This window comes from Clarias gariepinus, chromosome 27, assembly GCF_024256425.1.
Source record: "Clarias gariepinus isolate MV-2021 ecotype Netherlands chromosome 27, CGAR_prim_01v2, whole genome shotgun sequence".
Lineage (NCBI taxonomy): Eukaryota > Metazoa > Chordata > Actinopteri > Siluriformes > Clariidae > Clarias > Clarias gariepinus.
This window is the reverse complement of record NC_071126.1, coordinates 12748276-12767071: the sequence shown is the minus strand read 5'-3', so window position 1 is coordinate 12767071 and position 18796 is coordinate 12748276. Positions and strand designations below refer to the sequence as shown.

General features: G+C 37.9%; 2 protein-coding genes across 2 annotated transcripts; one reads left to right on the top strand and one right to left on the bottom strand.

Moving 5' to 3' along the window:
- Positions 1 to 6032: 6032 nt before the first annotated feature.
- rd3 (retinal degeneration 3, GUCY2D regulator) lies at positions 6033 to 13639 on the top strand. Its single transcript, XM_053489440.1, has 3 exons — positions 6033 to 6223; positions 8593 to 8905; positions 12340 to 13639. The coding sequence occupies exons 2-3, from the start codon at positions 8619 to 8621 to the stop codon at positions 12677 to 12679; spliced, it is 627 nt and encodes a 208-aa protein (XP_053345415.1). The 5' UTR covers positions 6033 to 6223; positions 8593 to 8618; the 3' UTR covers positions 12680 to 13639.
- Positions 13640 to 13984: 345 nt separating this feature from the next.
- si:ch211-22i13.2 (uncharacterized protein LOC553945 homolog) lies at positions 13985 to 18792 on the bottom strand. Its single transcript, XM_053489441.1, has 7 exons — positions 18584 to 18792; positions 16891 to 16966; positions 15675 to 15845; positions 15316 to 15377; positions 14984 to 15073; positions 14823 to 14915; positions 13985 to 14695 (listed from the first exon to the last, which is right to left on the bottom strand). Exons 1-7 carry the CDS (start codon positions 18584 to 18586, stop codon positions 14645 to 14647), a joined length of 546 nt encoding a protein of 181 aa, XP_053345416.1. The 5' UTR covers positions 18587 to 18792; the 3' UTR covers positions 13985 to 14644.
- Positions 18793 to 18796: the final 4 nt, after the last annotated feature.

The window sequence follows — 18796 nt, the reverse complement described above, 5'->3', positions numbered from 1 at the left end:
CTTAAGAAGACTCAGAGCTGACACACCTGATTAAAAGAGAATACAACAAAATTAATGCAATATTATGTGAAATGCAGGACAGTGAGGAGACTTGCACTATGCAGAAAGATGTGGAATGAGGAAAGATGTTATAAATTGTAGGATAGAAATGTCCACCAAGGTGGATCAGCAACTAGTCCTGAGGGAGAGTGTGAAAGAGAGAGAGAGAGAGACATTCAAAGATTCTAAGGGTGTTTTATTCGCATAAGCAATATGGACACTCATATGGCCAAAGCTCAGAACCAAGTCACCAAATCACAACAGAAATAAACTGTTAAAAAAACATGTGATGAGAGCTACTGAAAAAGAAGGAAAGAAAAAAGCAAACATAATAATAATCATCATCATCATCATAAATATCATAATAAATGGATAAAAGTACAGTGAAAGAAAAATCATTATTGGTGCAAAAGAAAGGGAGAAGAAAAGAAAAGAAGAGAAGGAAAATGTGCTGCATGTATAATACAGCTCTCTCTCTCTCTCTCTCTCTCTGTCTCTCTTAATCATGTTTGTTATCCTTTAAGTGTTCTTATGAACATAAAATGTGCTGCATGATTAAACTAATGCAAATGTGTTATTGTCACTGTAAATATTGACAAGTATGTCCCTCTTTGGATAATACGAGTGTGTCACGGCTCTCACTCACTCTTTAATGCTCCAGCTGGCGTGTAACTTTGCTGCAGTCTGTAAATTCAATTCAATTCAATTTTATTTGTATAGCCCTTTTAACAATTGTCATTGTCGCAAAGCAGCTTTACACAATCAAAATAATTATTTAAGTTTGTATGGAATGCGAGTGTGTATGAATCAAAATGGTCAGATAGTCCCTGATGAGCAAGCCGAGGGCGACAGTGGCCAGGAAAAACTCCCTGAGATGTAATAGGAAGAAACCTTGAGAGGAACCAGACTCAACAGGGACCCCATCCTCATTTGGGTGAAACAGAAAGCAGGAATTGATCTGCATTCATACTGTATGTTAGGTGTGTTAGCCAGTTCAGCTATAACAGTTGATGTTAATTGATGTTAATATGGAGTCCAGGTCGTTATTGGAGGTTCAGGTAGACTCGTAGGAAATTCCAGTCCTGAACTATCGAGCAACTACAGCAAAGTCAAGTCTTTAGAGAAACAGCTGTCAACATCAGAACCGCCTTCATGGTAGAGTGAAACATCCCCAGACACCAGACGCATCCCAAAGAGACACACGGGGCATCCATGTGACGAGATCTCCAACCAGAAGTGGGGTACCAGGATGGGTCAGACAGGTCCGGAGGGCAGAGGGAGTCTGGATCACTGGCAGCTCAGGAACGACATGTGTAGCTAGACAGAGAGAGGGAAGGAGAGAGAGGGGGAGAGAGGGAGAGATAGAACAGGAGAGGAAGGGGCAGAAGAGGAAAGATAAGAGTTAGGTATGGTCGCAGTCACATAATGTATATTTAATGTAGAGTGCAAGCAGAGACTCCAGCAGGACTAACTATGACAGCATAACTAAAAGGGAGAGCCAGAGGGAAACACAGACATGAGGGCTCCCTGAGATGTAAAGCAACCAATCACCTCACCGTCAACAAACCTGAGTGATCAATGAGAGTGGGGAAGACAGCATCTAAACATACCAGTTCACCTAATACTCTATGTCCATGAGTCCCCCAGATCTGCTCCTTTATCGACACAAGTTGTAGAAGCAATCAGCAATCTATTTATAAAAATGCTTGATTAAATAAATAGGTTTTTAGCCTGGACTTAAACACTGAGACTGTGTCTAAATCCCGAACACTAATTGGAAGACTATTCCATAATTTCGGGGCTTTGTAAGAGAAAGCTCTGCCCCCAGCATAATACGCGGTACTGATAAGCAGCCTGCATCCTTTGATCAAAGTGGCGTGGCGGATCGTAAGATACTAGCAGTTCACTTAGATACTAGATACATTTAATGCTTTATATGTCAAAAGTAGTATTTTAAAATCAATGCAAAATTTCACAGGGAGCCAATGCAGTGAAGATAAGATAGGGGTGATGTGCTCATATCTTCTGGTTCTAGTGAGGACTCTCGCTTCTGCATTCTGGACTAGCTGAAGCTTGTTTATGCACCTAGTTGAACAACCAGACAGTAAGGCATTACAATAGTCCAACCTAGAGGTGATGAAAGCATGAACTAGTTTTTCTGCATCGTTTAGCAACAATATATTTCTTATCTTGGCAATATTTCTGAGGTGAAAGAATGCTATCCTGGTAATATTATCTACATGAGCTTCAAATAAAAGGCTGGAATCTATAATCACATCGAGGTCTTTTACTGTTGCACTTGATGGAACAGAAAGGCCATCTAAAGTTACAGAGTGATTTAGAATCTTACTTCTAGCTGTATGCGGTCCTATGACTAGAACTTCTGTCTTATCTGGATTAAGCAGAAGGAAGTTAATTAGCATCCAATTTCTTATGTCCTGCACACATTGCTCAACTTTAGTAAGCTGGTTTTTCTCATCAGGTTTTGCTAAGACAGATAACTGTGTGTCGTCAGCATAACAATGAAAACTAATACCATGCGGTATTACGGATTACGGATTATGTTGCCCAGAGGAAGCATGTAAAGGGAAAAAAGCAGTGGGCCTTAAACTGAACCCTGTGGAACACCAAACTCCACTAAAGAACATGCAGAATAATTACCATTTAAGTCTACATACTGATACTGATCGGTCAAATAGGACCTGAGCCAGGAAAGGGCTGTTCCCTTAATTCCTACTACACTTTCTAATCTGTGAAGAAGAATACCATGATCAATTGTGTCAAAAGCCGCACTGAGGTTGAGTAACACAAGTATAGTGACACAACCTTGATCAGAGGCCACTAGGAGGTCATTTACTACTTTAACGAGTGCTGTCTCTGTGCTATGATGAGGCCTAAATCCTTACTGATACACTTTATGTATGTTATTTCTATGTAGATATGAGCATAGCTGCTCTGCTACTATCTTTTCGAGAATTTTAGAGATGAACGGGAGGTTTGTTATTGGCCTGTAATAAGACAGCTGACCGGGGTCGAGGTCAGGTTTGTTAATTATCCGTTTAATAACTGCTATTTTAAAAGATTTTGGAACATAACCAGTGCTGAGTGAGGAATTAATTATTCTCAACAGGGGTTCTGTTATTGCTGATATCTGTTTAAGATAATGTGTCGGTACAGGATCTAATATACAGGTTGATGAATTTGCAGGAGAGATGAGTGAAATTAGTTCATTCTCTTTAAGGGGAGTAAAGTGTTCTAGGTTCCGATCTGACATGGCTAGATTAACATCTGCATCAATTACATTGTCGGGTTCCAAAACCTCAATTTTATGCCTGATATTTACAATTTTATTATTAAAAAAGTTCATGAAGTCCTCAATATTGCACAATGTTGTTGTGGAGATTTCTGCAGTGGTCTTATTTATAGTTAATTTTGCTACGGTGTTAAATAAAAATCTAGGATTATTTCTGCTATTTTCTTTAAGAGTGGAGAGATACATTGATCTAGCTACACTAAGAGCTTTTCTATAGTTCAGGATGCTCTCCTTCCATGCTATTTGAAATACTAACAATTTAATTTTACGCCATTTACGTTCTAATTTCCGAGTGGTCTGTTTTAAAGTGCGTGTGCGGTTGTTATACCAGGGAGCGAGTTTCTTATCTTTAATAATTTTTCTTTTAAATGGAGCTACATTATCTAAGGTATAATGGAACGTCGACTCTAAATATTCAGTCACCAGTTCAGCTTAGTGTGGTAGTTGATGTGAATGTACGTGCAGTGCTGTCAGAGCTGACAGTCATTTCTGTAAACTAGGGTTGGTGATATTGTTTCTTTTCTGTTCTCCACATGTTGAGATCCTTAAGTCACTTACAGTAAGTGACCTACTGTATGTTTAGATTTGTGTTTATATATAAAAAAACAATGCTTTGTTTAATCACCATCTGTAAGTAACGAGCCTCTTTTTAAAATCTAGTGAGTAAAAGTACAGTTTTTTTTTCATCAGAAAATGCTCATTCACTTAAAGTATCTGTCTATTAGGGACTTTCACATTTAGAGTCAGAGTTGTAAAGCACTCTACTTCAGCTGATTTACCACAGCTAAAGGTCACACTACTAATGAAGCTGAATCAGATGTGTTAGGTTTGGGGAAAACAGAAAAGTGTGAAATGGATGGTTCTCCTGAGGCACAACACCAAGTGCAATGGAAGAGATCTTAAACACACCATCTATGTTCTTTGTACTTAGCCTTATGATGCTTGGAATTTATCTTTACCATTTGATACACAGTCTTATTTGTGTTGGAAACTTAACACTTGATCTTATTATAGTTATTTAAATGTGACAGCCTGTTACAGCTTGTGGCACATTAATAAGGATCAATGCTGTCAGTCAATTGTCTGGTATTAAGCGCTTGCCGTGTGAAATACACAGCTCCTAATGTTCATAGGATCAATTCCGGATTAAATAAATGTCCTATATAATTATTCTTCTCCTCCTCCAGATTGTGTGTACATTTAAATCCTGTATAAGTAGACTACCTTTTGTTGACAATCAGCGTCATGATTTTTAGATTTCTTGTACCACATACACACATTTCACACATTCAGTCAAGGTATCGAACCAGCAGCCCTGAAGCTAGGAATATACGTAATTTAATTCTAAGTGATGTTTAGCCCCCAGGCGACCTTTCCTAGGGATCTCTTCTAAGAAGATGGGCTGGTGTAACTCATGTAATGTGTATGTGTGTGTAATCCTGATTAACAGAGACATAAGTTTGGATTTAGAGTTTTAACCATCTCCTTACCATCTGTCAGCCTCCAGGCTTTAGTAGTTGTGTCGAGCTGTGGTGTACCAGGTCTGAGTCAGGCTTAAAAAAATATCATTATATGTCCTGACCCTTTTAACACATGATAACAACATTAGCAGTTGCACCTTAATGGAGTTGATTAAGGTGAAAAATTGTCCCCGTTCAGTCTAACAATTACGATTCCATTATACTAAATATAAATCCCTGTATCTTGCGGTTAATGAGCTTATTTGTTGATTTGTTCTAGCTACATCATCTACCTACAGTATATGCTGTAATCATATTAACATAACGAGACCAGCAGAGCTCTGTAAAAATAGATGCCCTGCTGCAGCATATTATGTAATACATTAGATTAAATGTAGTGATAATATGATTTCTGATAGAACTTGTAATACATTTATAGATGATAACACTAAGTAAATCTGAAGAGCAAAGCGTCCACCAGTTGATATCTTCATCCATTTAGAAAGTCTTTATATACACACACAAAAAGCTGTTTTATCTCCTAACAGTGGGTGTTCAAATGCCAAATTCCTGGAAGGAACATTTATGTAATAATAAAATCTATATATACAGAATGCAGTATGTATGTATGTATTTATGTATGTATATATATATAATATGTCTATAGAACCATATAAATACATTTATAAATAAATAAATAAACAAACTGTTTTTTGGTGTGGGTGTACAAAACCAAACTGTCAGCAAACTGTACTTGTACCGCAGAACACATTCATTGCTGAAATACAGTAAAGCTTTTAGAATAATTGAAATAGCCACACTGGTTCTCTAAAAAAATATATATATATTTGTTAGTTTAAAATCACTTTAAAAAAATCACTGTATTGACTCATCATACTATTCATCATACCCATCCCACTCACCCACACAAAATGAATACACATGTTAAATAATGACTTTTAATGGATTAATGCTGCAGAACACTGCATCCTGGCCCACATGCATGCATGTAATCTATTTACAGCCTGTGTGACCTCTCTCTCTTGCTCACCTCTCTCTCTCTCTCTCTCTCTCTCTCTGTGCGTCAGCCTCTTGTCTTTGTAAGGCTTACAGAACATCACTATAGCAACAGTGAGTGAGGAGCTACTTCAGTGAGGGAGGGAGGAAGGGAGAATCTGAATTAGGCTGTTCACTATAAAGCAACCTGTGCTGGATCAGCGCTCCAGGGACAAACAGAGAGAGAGAGAGAGAGAGAGAGAGAGAGAAAACAGTATAAAAAGGACAGTCATTGCAAAACAATAAGCAAATCAAAATGCACAGATCTTGAGAACTATAATCTGAAGTCTGGTGAAGATTTGGAGTTGGACTTCTTTTATTCTCAAAGTCTGAAGTTGTAAGAACAGAGTTTAAGGTATGTACCAACAATTATTTTTGAAAGGCTAGTTGTTACAGTATCTGCAGTTTGTTTATTTAACAATCTCATATTATAATCATTTATAGAGTGCTTATATCTAGTGCAAAACTAATGCAAATAAAGTTAGGTTGACTTATGCTCACTTACTGTTATAATAAATCCATGCATGATAATCTTCTTAACTAACATGGAAATTTCCAGGACATGAGCGAAGCTTTTTATTTTTAAACAGCACACAATTTACCATCACTTACTATTAGCCTGCGTGTGAGGACTCAGTTATTTGTTAAGGGAAATATAATCACACCTATACTTCATCAAAAGCCCATAGAGAATTCTGCATACAGTTGCAATATCTCGTTTGTGCCCCAAGCTCAAGATTGAAATGTACTCATGCACTCTGTATGCACATGATAATGTCCTCTGTTACTGATAAACGGTTTCAGCTACAGACCAGTTTTTTTTTTGGAATCATTCTCGCCTCTCATTTATTTCTTGTGCCTTAAAATAAAAATAAAAAATGTTTTTTTTTTTTTTTAATAATCACTGATCCATCTACTTTACCATAACATACAAGCACACACTGTGTAATACTGTATAGGACATGCATTTCTTTTATATATTTGTCACATACAACACTGCCACTGCCAAATTTTAAAGGATTATGAATTGAGTTAACAGTGGAAAATGGAAGCACTGAATCACGCCTCCTCATCGTCTGATTACTTAATAGTTGAGTCAGTTCTGTTCTTCTCACTTTTTTTTATTAATAAACTTTCTATTAGGTTATTGAGACATAAAAAAAACATTTTAATGGCCAGCATCCTCATTTTTGTGATACCGGATAGAAATGATATAACATCATGTGTGTTATGCAGCTGAAAGTTCAATAGAACAGAAGTTATTTAAAATAACATGAAGTCCAGTTCAGCACAGGGATGAGTCAGCAGGTGCAGAGGGCAGATGGGGTCTGGATCACTGGGAGCACAGGAGCAGCATGTGTAGCTTTAACCATCATAAAGCAGCATCCAGCTGGAGCTGGCACAATCTCCAGATGCCTCGGGATGGGTAGAAAAATAAAGAACAGGTAGAAAGAATTAGCGTAGTTGTCATTTAGGATAGATGTACTGGAGTATGAGGTTATGGGATGAGTTACGCGTATGCCAGTTTAAAGAGATGAGTCTCGAGTCTACTTATGAACTGGGAAACTGTGTCTGAGCACGGAACATTGTCTGGAAGGCTATTCCAAAGCTTTGGAGCTAAATATGAACATGCCCTACCCCTTTTGGAGATTTTGATATTTTTGGAACTACCAGAAGTCCGGAGTTTTGTGATCTTAGGGTATGTGGTGGATTGTAGGGTATCAGAAGACTGGCTAGATATGTGGGAGCTAAATAATTTAAAGTCTTGTATGTAAATAATACTATTTTGTAATTTATTCTAAACTGAACAGGTAGCCAGTGCAGGGATGATAATATTGGGGTTATATGATCATATAATATTTTTGCAAGGCCTTTTCATCCAACAATAATGTCTGACCTCATAAATGATCTACAGAATGGATGGATACGAATTCCCACAAACTCCAAGATCTTGTGGGCTGCCTTCCAAGAAGAATGGAAGCTATTATAGATGCAAAAAGAGGACCAACTCCATATTGAAGTCTATGTATTTAGATACAGTCAAATCGAACTACAGATCAATCCCTGCTATCCGTTATCACCCAAATGAGGATGGATTCCATGTTGAGTTAGGTTCATCTTAAGGTTTCCATTGCCATCTAAGAAAGTTTTCCCTTGCCACTATCGCCGTCAGCCTTGGCTTGTTCATCAGGGACAGTCTTATCATTTTGATTCATACACATTCACAAAAAAATCCATAATTCTTTTGATTGTGTAAAGCTGCTTTGCGGCAATGACAATCGTTAAAAGCTCTATACCAATACAATTGAACTGAACTGAATAAAACGTCATTGCAGGTTTGGCCAAATACTTTTGTATTTTTTTTTTGATAATCATTTTTATGCAAGTGATCACTTTCAGAAGGCATAAATTATACCAGTTTTGTCTACAGCCTTATAACTAATCTTTCTAATAGTAACTTATTATCAATACCCATTGACTTTTCTGTCTGAAGTGTGTGTGGTATTTAAAAAAGGGCAAAAAACATCAGAATTGAATCCACCTTTTGCATTTTTATGTACAGGATTAAAATTTCATTTCATTGAATCATGTGACCAAATCACATCAACAAACATTTACAACTAATTTGTAAGACAATCTTTATGAAAACTGATACTCCACACCTGACTCTTTCATCGAAGTAAATCTGCAGTAAACACACACACTCCGATTTCACCTCTCCAGGTTTAGGAGCGCGCGCGCACAGGGCCATGTCGTGGTTCGGCTGGAGCGAGCCTCAGTACCGGAGCACGCGCCGCGACCCGGCGGAGGTGGTGACGGACACGCTGATGCTCGAGCTCAACTGGCAGATGAAGGAGGCGGAGCGGCTGCAGCGCGAGCGCGACAACGAGTACCGGCGGCTGCGCACCGGCGTGGACTACAGCTGGCTGGTGAGCGCGCCGCGCGTCGCCTACGACATCAGCCACGGGGAGAGACTGGCGCTCGAGGACCTGTGCGGCAAAGTGCATCCGTCCTACTGCGGAGCCGTGATCCTCCGGTAATCCCACACCAGCACGACCTCAGCTTCTCTTTATACAACAGAGATATTTCCTGCAGATATTTTGAAGTTTAATCTTTCTTGTGCATCTCTGAGCTAATACTTAGTTGTATAACCATGGTTTCAGAGAACTGCTTCACTGTGACAATTGTACTACACGCCACAATTGCTCTGCATTTCTCGGTTTTTCCTCAGAAACTGCCTTTTTATTGTCAGGCCACAACTTTTCTATTGGATTAGGGTCTGGGAATTGGGCTGGCCACTCTATAACGTTAATCTTGTTGGTCTGGAACCAAGATGCTGCTCGCTCACTGGTGTGTTTGGGGTCGTTGTCTTGTTAAAACACCCATTTCAAGGGCATTTCCTCTTCTTTATAAGGCAAGATGACCTCTTTAAGTATTCTCATGTACTCAGATTGATCCATGATCCCTGAAATGTGATAAATAGGCCCAACACCATAGTACAAGAAGCATCCCCATATCATGATACTTGTGCCTCCATGCTTCACTGTCTTTACAGTGTACTGTGGCATGAATTCAGTGTTTGGGGGTCACCTGACAAACTGCCTGCGGCCTCTAGACCCAAAAAGAATTTCCACAAAATATTGCACCATTTCTCTTTAGGCCAGTCAATGTGTTCTTTGGCGAACTGTAACCTCTTCAGCACATGTCTTTTTTTCAACAATGGGACTTCTTGCTGATAACTTCTAATAGTAACAGTACTCACAGGTAACTTTAGATGTTCTTTGACCATGCTGAAACTGATCATTGGCTGAGTCTTTGCCAATTTTGTTATTCTTCGATCCATTTGAAGTTTTCTGTTTTCTTCCACATCTTTCTGGTTTGGATCTCCATTTTAAAGCATTTGATATCATTTTAGCAGAGCAGCCGATCATTTTATGCACTTCTTTGTATGTTTTTTTCCATCTCTAATCAACTTTTGAATCAAAGTACGCTGTTGTCCTGAACTATGTCTGAAACGACCCATTTTACTCTGATTTTCAGACAGAAATGCACAGGACAACCTTTTCTGCATTTATCTTTAAATAAGGGGAACTTGTTTGACATCTGTTTTTCACAGAATAATTTACCTCTTTAATTGAACTTCACACTGCTATTTTTTTAACAGACTAATATTTGTTTTTCGTTACTTACATTAAACTAATAATACATTTAGCACATTTTTCTTCATGTTGTGATTCAGAATAGAACGTGCAGGGTGTCCAATGCATTTATGTGATTTAAATGGAAAGGTATTATATGGATATGGAGCTTTACTCACTTTTTTCAACACACTGCTGTTATTTTGAACACCAATGTATAGACACATACACATTACATATGTAAAAAAAAAAAATACTTCTATTCGTAACTCACCCAAAATATTTATCCATGATTGCTGACATGAGTCCTATAACACCCAGATCTGAAAAGGATAACATACATGCTTTACATACTGTATGGAGAAATATGTAGGGCATGTGTGTTTCTGTTTTGAGATAATCACATATTCACATAATGTATGTGTAACACCAATGCATAACATGGTGAAATACAGCTTCATTTTGTGAAGCTGCTTTGAGACATGACCATTGTTAAAAGTGCTATATAAAAAAATTTAATTGAATGTAGGCGGCATGTAGGTACGATTCCCGACTATGTTTTTTTTAAACATAAATATTAATATTAGAATGAATGATAATAATAATGACAGCATGGTGGCCTCACGCCTCCAGAGTCCAGGTTTGATTCCTACCTCAGGTCTGGGTGCATGGAGTTGTTTTCCCCTTGGAAAAACTTGGTGGGTTTTCTCCAGGTACTCCGGTTTCCTCCGACTGTGCAAAGACATGTAGATTAGGCTAATCATGTTGCATAGAGGAAGTTTAAACCAAATAAAAGAGGCAGAGAATCAGAATTTAAAAATACGGTTGTCTTTATACCCCCCACTCACACTCACTCCCTGGGATATCTAAAGAGCTTTGTATGTGTTTATGTCCAGGAGGCACATGCAGCAAACAGACACAGAATAATATAATTATAGAGATAAGACCTACCAGAGTGAGCTATTTTAAGGCCTTAAGAACATCTAGGCCTCTTGAGGGTAAAATGAGTGGTTTTGCCAATGATCTTCTTTGGATTCATAAAGAAAATTAACTGTCACTGGGTCTGGTTTACATGGGTTTAATTTTATAAGATGACACACATATCTGAAATATGTTGTTATTGGTCTCTTAACTGTTCTCAACAAGGGGTTGCCACAGTGGAAACTTGGTCTGCACATACAAGCTTTCACAGGTTTAACGCTGGGTGCCCTTCCTGACACAACCCTCCCACTGTATCCAGTGGCTGGGGTTTGGGTACTGGCTGGGAATTGAACCCAGGCCTTTCATAATGGCAGGAGAAACACCTACCACTGATCCACCAGTGCCCCAAGAGATCTGAAATATGTAATTGCTGATAAAGATAACACACTAACTGAAAATTCTGGGTTAAGTCTATGGGTTCAAAATCATCCTTTAACCATCCTATACTTACTTTTTAGTTAGTATCTAACAATCAGTATATCATCCATCATGAACCTCTGTAGTCCAGCTAGGGATTCTGTAGGGGATAATGGTGACCATTGATATTCATTCACATGTTGTCTGATCATGCTAGGACCTCCAGTCAACATTCACACGCTATTGGTCATTTGGGAAATCCAATTAGCCTAATCTGCATGTTTTTGGACTGTGGAAGGAAACCGGAGAACCCAGAGGAAACCCACCAAGGAAGAACATACAAACTCCATGCACACAGATGCGACGCGGGTATCAAACCCAGGACCTGGAGGAGCAAGGCGATAGTGCTAACCTCTAAACCACCATGCCGCCTCAGTATACTTTTATCATTGAAAAAAGTAACAGTCCAAACACAGATATTAATAAAGCTGGGTCCCAGCACCAGCATTCAGCAGTTTTAGTTTGCTGTTGATGGAGCGTTTTGTATTAGATCTGTGCACAGTCCTAGCTAGTGAGCTTTTAAACCTAAGCAAGTCTTCATATTGTGCATCCAAAAGCCAGGCTTTCATATATTGTAGTCTTGAGGAATAGTTCACTATAGGTAAATGATATAAATCACTTAAGCATAAACAACATGTAACTTAAGGCATACACCAGTAAGAAACAGGTGCAGATGATGACAGATGATTTGACCGGTGATTAGTATACAGGTGAGTATTAGGAACAGATGAGAGGGGAAATGAGGTTGCTGCTGAGGTTGTTACATAAACAACCAGTTTTTAAATTATATCATTAGGACTTTGCAGGATGTCTCAGTAAAATGTTTGTTTCCATTTCTTTAATCTACATCATTCAATTTAAAATGAAATTCAATATGAAGAAATCAGGGGAGGATAAAGACGTTTGCACAGTACTGATGCTTTTGCTTCGGCAGGTTTCGTCAGGTGCTGACAGAGAATGAGCCCGAAGTGCAAGAGGTTTCTGGGCTTTTCCGTGCTGTTCTGCTTGAGACACTGGAGCGTATTCAGGAGGAGAAGGAAGCACAGCGCTTGGCTCGGCAGTGGAATAACAAGCGCTCTATCAGCCTGTCCATGCTTACCTTTAAATCCCGAATGAGGATCAATCCTTTCGGCAGCTCTGTGGCTCTCACCTCCAGCAGTTCTGGATTAGAGGAAGTCCACACCATATCTCAGGATGTTGAGAAAGGACACACAGCACAACGTGTGTTTAGCATGCCTGATTTTAGACAGAAAGGCATTAACGGTCATGTGTGATCGATGTTTGGACTCCAAAAAACACAACCTCACGAATGGAGGTAAATTCATGATATACAGTAATAACCACCAAACATTATATAATAGTTTTCTGCAAATAACTTTCCAATAATAAATAACATTTTTATTATATTTTCTATAGAAAAATAGTAACGCTATAAATATTTGTTTGATTGTAACATACCTTCATACTGCTATCATGTCACACCTGATGAGTTTTTAAAGACTCTCGCAGCTGCTGTACCATGTAAATGCCAAGTTTATGATTTAAATTTGGTAATAAAAACGAAATATGTAACCCTTTTGGTCCTGTAACAGCTGTAGAGTTCAGTGGATGGTGTTTTCAGATTCTGATTTGAATGGCATTTAGTAGTCTGTACCCAAATGAACCACAAACCTGTCCTGGCTCAAATAATCAATCATACACAGACTGTATTTTATTTAATCTAGAACAGAATATACTGTGCATAAATCTGAAGTTTAATGATTTGTCCATGAGACAATTCTGATTTTTCCAATTTGGAAAAAAGTAAGATTTGTGCAACATCAATAAATTGTTATACTGTACTTAAGGTTTTATATTAATAAACATATATATTAAAAATGTATTAAATTTCAGAGAAAAGTCAAAATAAATATTAAATCTTAAATAGAGCTACATGCATTTATAATAATAATTTAACAGAAAATTAGAGTACTTAGAAGAAAAGGATTTCTTTTATGTATAGTTAATGCTATAGCTATCCATGTGTGTATAAAGATGGACTGCCGTGCTCAAGTTGAGGATAAGCAACCCCCGACCCTACCTCATTAAAATGTTGCAATATGGTGGAGTCAACAAATGCTTAACAAATGAAATGCTTTGCCTCCATGGAAGGCATCTGAAAATGTATTATGTATATTTGTCTATGTAAAGGATACATTTTGCAAGCTTACAGATTAAATTATGCTTTCAGGTAAGATTGCATAGGTGCTTTAAGACAAAAAATAACACAAAGTGTCTGAAGTACAGCCTCAGGACCATGTGTGCCCAGCTGACAGATGCTAACTGGCCTGTAGATTTTCAATTAGAATGTTTGATAGGTGACCTGCAGCAGACTGCTTCAACATAGCGGGCTAAATTGCAAGAGCCTTTTTTACCACCTGCAAGTTAAATGACATTCAGACAAAAAGTGCTAAGCTAACAAGTGAAAAAGAGCAACTTCTAAAGTACTGGACACAAGAATACTTTCTCTTTCTACCTACAGTATTTTTCATGCCATTCTTGTATTACAGAACATAGGTAGAAATAAATCCAGGAGCACATTTGGTCCGATTAATTTTTATTTATCTAAGAACCAATACAGATGTCGATATGTTATCAGTTCTTACTCACTTAAACACGACAAAACACATTTTATGAATGCTACACCACTGTCATATTAATGTAAAAGGTGTGATCATGGATATATCTACTGACATTCTCTACAATTCTACTTTAAATGTCTCACGAGTCCTTATTTTAGGTGATAATGTTGTATGCTGTAATTCTGATATTTGGGGTATTGAAAAAAGGCTGTGTGGATTTTTAAGAAAAGCCTCTATGTTTTTCCTGATTTTAGTAATCTGTGTGATCTTGTTACAATATAAATAGCAATCTACATAGTGATGGATCAGAAGTAGACAATATTACTCTAAACTGTATTAAAAAGTCCAAAAACAGCAAACACACACAAGAGTGGTGGTTTATAACAGGAATAAATGAGCATTGGAGTCGCATTGGATGGGTAACAAAATAATATAGAAAGATAAAAAGATAACAAAATAAAAGGTTTCTCCAGTTGTGGCGAGCTGCACGAGGGCCCACAGTGCTGTCCATTACAGGAAATTACAGGCATTTCCCTGAGAGCTGATTGGCCAAGACAAAGTCAGTAAAAATAAAAAAAATAAAATAATTATGGGGAAAGTGGAAGCACAGAGTCCGAATTAGCAAGTCGAGTTCAGAAACTCCAACAGCTCAGCACGGTTTTTGTCTCTCTGAAAGAAGAATAAATAAATAAATAAATAAATAAATAAAAATACAGATTTACATAGTATATACAGTGCAAGCAAAAGCTGTGTAGTATAATCAGTTCACATCATCATACAGTATAACATCACTCACTTGCTTGTCCTTCTTTGATTTCTTCACCTTCATTTTGATCTTCTTCCCTGAGATCATGCTGTACTTGCCACTGCGCTTCTTCTCCTTCAGGTACTGCAACACAGGCGCACGTCAGTACGACAAGAATTTATTACTGAACTCCAGTGTAGATTATGACTTACCTTTGAAATCTGAACCGGACCAGAGTCGTCTTCGTCTCCTTTATTTTTCTTGTTCTTTTTTCGCTTGCGTGCTTTATCTTTTTTATGTTTCTATAAAAAAATGCAAAAGATTTATCTATGGAGAAAAAACACTAAACATGTCATTAGTGCATTAGTGTAGTGTAGTATATAGTGTGTGAGTGAGAGAGAGAAAGTGAGGCTTAGGACACATGTAGAGCTAGTGACTAAACTAGAATTAATTGTGCAAAAATCAAGAAAGTGACCAAATTGCCTTCACACACAGGTGAATATTTGACACCAGTATACACCCATATCTGATGATAAAAGCATACCTTTTTGCCAGACTTTTCCTTTTTAATTTTTTTTGAAACTTTGCTTTTCTTCCGGCAAGAATCTGGTGAGAAAGAATACAGTGACCTGTCAACTTTTCCCCCTATTAGAGGACTTGCCACATTTATGACAGAATTACGTCTCTTTAGGATGACGATGATTCATGTAAATAAATATATATAATACTAAAGATGTTTCAATATGATGATATAATGGTGTTGTACTGAAATACACCGGCCTGCAGTCTATCTGCAAAATCTGACTTTGGGTTTCGATAAAAAACTTTTTACGAAATGATGTCCTCTGTATATCAGCTGAACTACTGTATTCTACATTTAAAAACGGGTCCACATGAACTCACCACTGCTACTGGAGCTGCTCCTGCTGCGTGACGTGTCACTGCTAGAAGAGGAGTGAGAAGAAGATGATGACGAAGAAGAGGACGATGATGATGAGGAGGAGGAGGAGGAGGAGGATGAACTGACTGATGAAGATCTGCTTCGGCTGCGTCTTCGCTTCTTTTCCTTTCTTCCTGATGATCCACAAAAGACCAGAAAGACTATTTTTGGTGAAAACTTAAATTTCACTATACATTATACATACAGTACTATACTATACATACTGCTCAGGTCTCTGAAGCTAGTGAAACTGTAACACACATGATCTTGTGATCTCTTTATAACTTTATGTTGCGTTACTGTCAGTCAATATGAGTGTACTGTTTAGGATTCTATCATGCCTCTGACCTTCTTTTCTTATTTGCTCATGGTTTCGTGTTCTCATTAACAGTCTCCTTATTGTGGTGTTCCAGTATACATGCTCATCTTTTACAAACACAAAAGGTCTCTAAACCACTAGAGTGCTACAAAAAAAAACATTCTCACACAGTCACACGTACATGCAATTTGGAACAGCCAATCGATGATTTTTTTTTGGAAAGTGTGAGGAAACCAGAGAACCCACATGGACAACAGGAGATCATGTGGTTCATTGTTCAGACAGTAACAAGAGCTCAGGAACAAACTGCAGACTCTAAAGCTGTGAGGTGGCATCTTTTTAGTACAGTACATTTAAAATAATGCCTATTGCCCAAAGTGCTATATGGAAACAAATGCTTCATATTCTTCCTTGACAATAAGACAGACAAACATCGATGGAGCTCCTAGTGTAGATTGATGATGATGCTGTTTATTACACATCATATTACTGCACTGCAGTTATGCTGTGTTTTTGTTATCTGTGGTGCAACAGAAATTCTACACAGTTTTAACCTGCTATAGAAAAGTAGGTAAAGTATGATTTAGGGCACAGTGATGAACCATATAGCTGTAAATAGCTACAGAAGTCTAGTCTGTTACTTCACTTGACAGATCAATAATTTCTTGTCCAATGCAGCTTCTCCAAGTTGTTACTAAACAGTGCGTAGCTTTTTTTGAAATTTAGCATACATGCACAAACACACACATTTGCTGTAACACATCTACTAGGCCTGGTCAAATTCTAAGTTTTGTTTTTTAAAGCTTAAAGTTTAAAATCACGATAAATGTGCAGGATGTCTCTGATCCATAGGCACTAACCTGTGCTTGTCGATCGTCTCCTTTCCTTCGAGTCGGTGCTCGACCTGCTTCTCTCCTTGTGGTCCACTTTTGCAGACTGTTAAAAAAAAACAACAACTTACATTTACTTAACTGAAAGACGCTGTAGATCAAAACCTATTCGATTTCATTTGACATTTATAGCATTGTTCACAACAGACATTGACAGACACCAGCTTAATATAAATATGGATTTAGATTTTAATCCCTAATAGGCAAACCGGAGACTACAGTGGCAAAAGAAAATAAAACACCTAATTGCAATTTAATTACACAATCTACTAGGAATGAGACTCAAAAGTCACCACCGGATACGGTATCACAATATTTCCGAGCATATACGATTTGTATTTTGATTCTGTACATAGCTTAGGCTTAGATTCTCCTGTGCCATACTGTGCATTGGGCAGCCAGTGCTCGCCATCATATTTGTTTGGTTGTGGTGGTCTCAACTTCAGCCCATGACAGATTGAGGCCAGTAGATCATTTAATGCAGGTCTTTTAGTTATGATCTTTGAATGCCCTGGCTTTGTCTTTCCCCTATGTGCAATCCAAAGTTGGTGTAGGATATGACAAGGGAATCAGGAGACATCGCTTGGCTACGATTTTCAGCCAGTGTGTCCGTGGATGGTCGTCAACGGACTTCTTGGTTCATGATGTGGTCTCAATTCGAGATGCCAAAAATTCAACACAGACATCGCCGGTGGAAGGCATTTATCCTGCGAATGATGTTCTTTGTCACCTTCCACGTCTTGCATGCGTGGATGGCAGAAGGCAAATTTTGTTCTATACAAAGGTGGTAATGCGCCATACCGGTTTCAGGCGTAGGAGGACTGCAGGGGCCTTTTCAAGGCGGCATCATAATTTTATAAATATTCTGGTTCGATGTTACTGTTCAAGACAAAAATCAGGAAATAATACGTTCCCACCACACAGGATGCTGTGCTGCCTGCCAACGAATAGTGAATAGTTCAGAGCGCACCACCTGCAGGATGATAGAGGAACTGCAACATTTTACAATCTCAAATGCACACATACAGTATATACTATATGTGAATTAATAAAAAAATTATTTTTACGTAACTGCGATACGTAACTGAACCGATTTCTACAATGTACCAAGTCAGTGATAAAGCCAAACAATAAGTTATCATACTCAAGTTTTACCATATACTCCAAGTTTCCGCGCATGCGCATTTCACTTGTCCACGCGCATACATACATACATACATACATACAAACAAACTTAGATTTTATTCATTTATACATACATTCATACATGTATTTCCATGTCGGAAGTTTACAGGAGCTTAGCAAAGCTATAGTTTTGTCTTTCGGATAAGTTTAAAACAATAAATTACACATAAATACGAATGTTTAAAACATCAGCTTCAGTTGTATTTATAAAAACGTCGACGTGAAGAGATCAGCCGTAAGAACGTAACATTATAGAGATAAACACCGGAATCTACTGAAGCTGTAAGAACAACACAACTCCATGGAAACAGGACAGGAGAAACTACCAGTTATATTACAATAAATATAAGTTTACAATAGAATAAACATTAAACGTTGCTGAATTGGTTGCTAAACAGTCCAACCAGGGGATTTCTCTAAACCAGAATTGAGTGTTTTGTTCACGAGGCTAATGCTAATAATTATTTTTACATCTTACCATAGTGAAAAATGAAAGGGCTGTCTGGTTGAAGAGGTTCAAATCGTGACAAAAACGACGCCTACGATTTAGACAATATTCGCTTCATTATACAAAGCATTCACGTTTGTCTCTTTTTTTAGACAAGTAGCTTTGCACAAACTTTCAATAAGATCTCAAATAAACCGAAGCCATTATGGCTTTCCCATCATGCATTTCGGTTAGATCCGAATC

Coding starts and splice junctions, on each gene's coding strand:
- rd3 (XM_053489440.1), top strand. CDS start 8,619: ATGTCGTGGTTCGGCTGGAGCGAGCCTCAGTACCGGAGCACGCGCCGC. Junction 8,906..12,339: donor TGCGGAGCCGTGATCCTCCG/GTAATCCCACAC, acceptor TTGCTTCGGCAG/GTTTCGTCAGGTGCTGACAG.
- si:ch211-22i13.2 (XM_053489441.1), bottom strand. Junction 15,846..16,890: donor GAGACGATCGACAAGCACAG/GTTAGTGCCTAT, acceptor GTGGATCATCAG/GAAGAAAGGAAAAGAAGCGA. Junction 14,916..14,983: donor GTCCGGTTCAGATTTCAAAG/GTAAGTCATAAT, acceptor CCTGTGTTGCAG/TACCTGAAGGAGAAGAAGCG.